Raw genomic sequence first — 5,984 nt, 5'->3', positions numbered from 1 at the left:
CACAAATCAAAAGTCAATTCTCTTAATGGGATTGCTGGATTGGACTCTCTTGTGTGATGGTTTTCTTTTCAACCCAGTACTCATTTCCATTATTAGCTCTTACCAATTTTCGGGTCATTTTTCTTCTGCTTACCCCTTCCAAATATTTCCAACTCAAAGTCATGAAGAAGTCAGGACCCCTTTCACGAGAAAAAAAGAAAATAACAATAACAATAACGATAATAATAACAATGTCTCTCATATATTCTGAAACCTGAAAACCACCACGCATTGAAACCCTAGTTTCACGAGGAATATGAAGAAGAAATAAACCAAAAAAATAAGCAAGTGAACATAGATAGATATACATATAAAACCATATTATTGCTAATCCGCATGCATCAATTTCATACCCTAGGCTTAATCTTGGCCCTTAGAGGGTTCTTCATCACCACTGTGAATTCCAACTTTTCACTAAAATCAATCTTACTGTTTTCAGGGTATGCGCTCCACTCGAAGTCCTGCACCATCCTTGCCAGCATTAGGTTCACATGCACGGTGGCCATGCTCAAACCAGGGCATATCCTTCGCCCTGCTCCGAATGGCATCATTTTTACGCTGGTCACGCCGGTTATATCGGCGTCTTCACCGCCCAAGAGAAAGCGGTCGGGGTCGAACTTTTCGGGATTCTTCCATAGCTTGGGGTCCTCGGAGATGGCTGGCAAGAAGAACTCGACATTTACGTCTGTGGGTATGTCGTAGCCTGCCAACTTCGCTGGCTCTGTGACTGCATGAGTTAGGGAAAAGTAGGTGGGAGGGTGTTTACGTAGTAGTTCTTTTGAAACTGCGTTTAGGTAAGGCATCTTCTCCATGTCTTTCTCTTGAACCTTTCGATCACCCACTGTTGTTTTGATCTCTTCGTATAGTTTTGACTGAATCTCGGGGTTCTCGATCATTCGGGCGATTGCCCACTCGACCGCCGTCCCTGTTGTGTCAGTGCCGCCATTGAGGAACTCGGAGCAGAGTGTGACGAGCTCGGGGTTGGTTGGAGATGATTTACGCCCCTCGATTTTGAGATCGAAGAGCGTGTCGAGGTAGGAAAATGAAGCCGCGGTTTTATCTGATCCTGGGTTTTCAAGCGCCGCACGCCGCCTCTCGATGAAGGGGGTAACAGTTTTGATCTGCCTCTTCCGCACTTCCGTGGCGGCTTTCCTCTGCTTTGAGAAGAATGGGCTTAGAAGTGGGAGATAGTCATCAAGTCTTGGATCAAGAGTGATTAGAACAGTTTTCATCAGATCATCCATCACCTCAATGGTCTCCTCATCCATTTCGACTCCAAAACACATAGACAAAAGGATGCAAAAAACAGCAAATCGAGCATTCTTCAGAACCCAAACAGCTCCATCATTAGCCTCAGCCTCGCTCCGTAGCCTGTCAATGAGCTTATCCATGGACACATCTCTCAAATTGCTGAACTCCCTAACCTTGCTTGCACTGAGCATGTTTTGCACCATGTTCCTCCGCAGCGACCGCCAGACAGGGCCGTAGACGGCAGCGTTCACCGTGAACTTGTTGCAGCTGAACACGGTGCGGGTAGGGTTTTCTCGAGGCCTGCTAGCGAAAGACTGGCCCTTTTCGATGAGAGCTTCGTGCGCCAATTCTGCACTGCTTATTATGATCATGGTTCTATTCCCCATCTTCAAAGTGAAAATTGGGCCATATTTTGGCCTAAGCTCTCTCACATACTGAAAAAATTGCTTCCCAGAGCGAGCAAATTGGAAGAGGTTTCCAACAATAGGCCAACCAGGGGGTCCCGGAGGAAGGTTTAGCTTCTTTGACTTGGTTTTACGTGACAGCAAGACGATCAGACCTGATATGACGAAGGCTAAAGCAGTGAAGAAGATGTGGTAGTAAGGAGAATAAGTCGAAGAAGCAGCAGCAAAAGCAGGAGCCATGGAGATGATGTTGAGACAGAGAAAGAGAGAAGGCAGGAGGAGAAGAGGAGATGAAGTAATGGAGGAAGGTTGGAGAGGGGTATAAAATGGAGAGGGCGTGAAATTGCAGGTGGGGTTCAATTAAGGCTCTTCAAGTCTTCTACCAACGCACAACCGGTTGTCTTAAATGCTGAAGGAAGAGAGAGAGAGAGAGAGAGAGAGAGAGAGAGAGAGGGGGAGAGGGAGAGAGAGAGAGAGAGGGGGTTTTGAGAAATATGGAAAACCAGTGACACTGACGCCCCTCATGCAAGCAATGTCTTTATGGCCACAATTTCTTATTGTCTCTCAAATTTGAACTAAAAAATTAGACTAAATTAAGAGTTTTGGTAAGGTTGAAGAAATTTATGGTGGCCCTCTTAATCTGGTGTGCCAAGCCTTTGATTGGGATTCATTGAATAAAAACGGTTCATAAATGAACTCTACCCTTGAGTCAGAGGCCACTACTGGATGGAGCATTTCACAGTAAGAAAAAAAAAAACAGAAAATAAATGGAGTTGGGGTTGGAAAATGGTGAGTTACAGTCTTTTAGTACTTGCATCTACTGCTGAAACTTGACCTCAAAAGGATTAATTGATTCATGAGAGTAGGAGGTGTAGACTACAGAGTCTGTTATGGTTCACAGTTCAAAGAGATTGAAATATCGAGGAAGAGAATGAAAAGAGAGTCAGTGATGAGTTAGTTGAGTAGGATCAGAGCCACCTGTATAATAATACCATGTAGATCAGCACTGCGACGGGACTGAGATTCATCTCATCTGTCACTAGTCAGTCATGGTACATTAGCTTATTTTGATTTAAACTGCTTTACGTGTTCCAGGTTCGTACACCATTTTGCCTTATTTGGAGCCCATGGTTTGCTTTAAAAGAATTGATTTTCTCTTTAATTCTCCTCTTAATATGCCTTTAAGAGTGCCAAAAAAATCAAAATTTTTCTCTCAAAAAACGGTTTCTCAAACAGTTTTTTAAAACATTCTCTCATGTTTTTTTTTTTTGTTTTTTTGTCTTGTTTTTTTTTTTTTTTTTGCATATTTTCTAAAACAAAAATTGTCCCAAACCGAAAATATTCTTAATATATTTTGTATGTTTTCATATATTTCTTAAAGGTAATTATTTTTGTTAAAATTTGGTTATTTGAATTCTATTTGATCAAACTTGAAAAGCCCATGGTACGATACATATGATGAAATTATAATTATGAGATTTTTTTGGAGTTTTATAATGATAACAAAGAGATTAAGAGAGTGTTTGATACTAATTTTACAAAGTATTTTTAATCTTTTTAACATATAAAATTTATTATTTTTTAAGTATTAAAAAAAATAAAAAGACACTCTAAAATTACTGTCAAATATATACTTTAAGTGTGTGCGATGATGTAGTTTTAGAATTATGATGATTATGTTTTTATGGTAATTGCTTCAAATCTTACGAACAATCTTTTGATATAATGAATTTCTTTTTCTTTTATTCATGATTTTTTTTGTTTAGAGATTTTCACGTAAATTTATGTATTTTTATTCTATATTTTTAACTACCTGTTCTTATTGTTGTGTAACATTTTCTATTTTTTAAAATAAAAAATATATATATTTTTTTAAAAGAAGCTCGCAAAGAGGATTGTCAAATTCAGTGAAAATTGAATTCCAACTGGGGAGAAGGCATCCATCCAGCACACTAAGAGTTCAATAAATGGCACCCATGACAAAGGGTATAGGGTCGGTAGGATTGTGATTGAAGATGGGGATTATTTTCTTCTTTTAAAAATAAACTGACTGTCAAGAAACTCAACAGTTACAAGTACTTCTACTTCTTTCCTGAAATATAAAAATAGGTTTGTTTGTCAGCATGGTTTTTTAATTTACTGTTGAAAACAAAATTTAAAATTATTTTCTGACTGAATCAATTTCAGAAGACTTGTCATGATGATTCAAAGATTGCAAGGACTTCTACCATTGAAACATCCGAAAACAATATGATGGTCCTTTCTCTTTTGCCTTCGAAAATAGTTAAAGATATATTATTTTTTAAAAACAAAATTATGTTTATTTTCATTGACAAAATTAATAGACCCAAAATATTAGAATTATTAGTATATACTTATACTTGGGCATAAGTTTTGTCCAACGAAATGTTGAAAAAGAATCCTCCATGCTCACCTTAAAATCCCAAAGAAAATACCTCATGATAAGAAGAAAATTGTAAGTTAGATTACTTATAATTTAAACAAAAAAATATATATATATATATATTAGGATTATTTTTAATAGAATAATTTTAAGAAAAATCTTGAGGGTAATAGAAAGGAGGGGAAATCATGCAACCATCCATTACCTAAAAAAAAATATGCTTTTTAATATAGATTTCATCGATCACCTACAAAACTAAGCTTTATATATAACACATACTTCATAGTATATAAAGGAAAAGCTAATCATATTTAATAGAAGAGGTTGAAAGAATTTTCCATTTAAACAAACATCTAAGATAATATTCTCAATTCTTGATTCATAATAAGATGGTATATAATATTAATTAATTTGTGAGCTTTCACAAAGATATTATGTCTGTTAGTGTGTATATTACATTGCCTATGATTAACAATTTGAATACATATATATCCTGAGATCTACTCATTAGTGGATCCATTCCTGCTAAGGTTCTATGTACTGCTCATCTTGGGTTTGCTTGTGAGCTCTTGTCTAGAGTGAAGCATAGATTAATTAATACAAATTTTTTCATATTTTGTTTTGAAAATATATTATTTTTAAAATTAAATAAAGATAATTTCAAGTGTTTTTTTAAAAGTAATGTTATAAAGAATATTTTGAACAATTTTAGATTGTAAATAAATACATTATAGCTTTATAGAATATAAACTGAAAATAATAATTTTTATATTTAAATTCTCAACTAGAATTTTATTCTTAAAGATAATTGAAAATTGTTTTTAAAAAATGTCTTTCAATATGTTTTACACACAATTTTTTCTTCAAGAAAAATCATGCTCAGTGGAATTGGATTTTTATTGATTTGTAGAATGATATTGGAATAATCTTTAAATTTTTTGTATTTAAATTCTTAACAAAATTTTATTCCTCAAGAAAATTGAGAATTGTTTTTAAATAGTGTTTTTAGATAATTGGTCAAGTTGGATTTTTATTAATTTGAAAAATGATATACAGTTTTTTTATTTTGTTCTTCAATTCTTCCTTTCCTAGTTGTTAATCAAGTACCAGAAAAAGTTTGATTTAGAATAGCTTAAACCTAATTTAGACCTTGACTTAATTTAATTTTGAGTCTTGACTTAACATCCGACTTAATTTGGATATTGATCTTATTTGAACCTATGTTTAACTTAGGTTTTGGTGTAACTAAGACCTTGACCAAACTTTATTTTTGGCTTGACTTAAACAACATCAAGGACTTTGAGTAGTTTGATATCAAATTATAGAAGCCTTTTGCAGATTTTGATTTTAAAAGTTGAAACTTAAGACTTTGAAGATCTTAACAATTCAAAGATACTTAAAAAAAAATGAAGACTTATATCTCATTTTAAATTTTGAAATAGTGTTGAATCTCCCATAAAGAGTTTCCTCTAACTCTTATCTTCTAAATTGTCTTTAAATTACCTTGTCAATGCTTTGCAGTTGATTTAAGTTACATGGATTAGAAAAATCATATTTAGATCATTTTTTTATTTTTTATAAATATTATTTCTTAATTAAAATAAATATATAAGGAGATTTGAAAGATTATATTGGATTATTTTAACATTTTAAAATATTATTCTTTAAATTAAAAATAATATCTAAGCTAAATTGAAAGACTATATTTGATAAGATTCAATTTATTTCTTAGTAAAACTCGATAATTATTTTTTCGATTATCAATTTACTATTTCTATTTATTCTAATAACTTTTCTTTTCTTTTGGTTTATTTTTTATTTTTTATTTTTGTCTTTTGTTTTTGTTTTGTTTGTTTGGTTTTTTTTTTGTTTTTGTTTTTTTTTTT

General features: G+C 33.4%; 1 protein-coding gene across 1 annotated transcript; it reads right to left on the bottom strand.

Annotated features, from left to right (window-relative positions):
* Positions 1-213: 213 nt before the first annotated feature.
* Positions 214-1,994, bottom strand: LOC117929338 (cytochrome P450 77A2-like). The gene has a single exon (XM_034849626.1). The coding sequence runs from the start codon at positions 1,932-1,934 to the stop codon at positions 387-389; it is 1,548 nt and encodes a 515-aa protein (XP_034705517.1). The 5' UTR covers positions 1,935-1,994; the 3' UTR covers positions 214-386.
* Between the last annotated feature and the right edge of the window lie 3,990 nt (positions 1,995-5,984).

The sequence above is a fragment of the Vitis riparia genome, chromosome 13 (genome assembly GCF_004353265.1).
Source record: "Vitis riparia cultivar Riparia Gloire de Montpellier isolate 1030 chromosome 13, EGFV_Vit.rip_1.0, whole genome shotgun sequence".
NCBI classification, from domain to species: domain Eukaryota; kingdom Viridiplantae; phylum Streptophyta; class Magnoliopsida; order Vitales; family Vitaceae; genus Vitis; species Vitis riparia.
The sequence above is the reverse complement of the archived record's forward strand: the minus strand, read 5'-3'. Positions and strand labels throughout refer to the sequence as shown.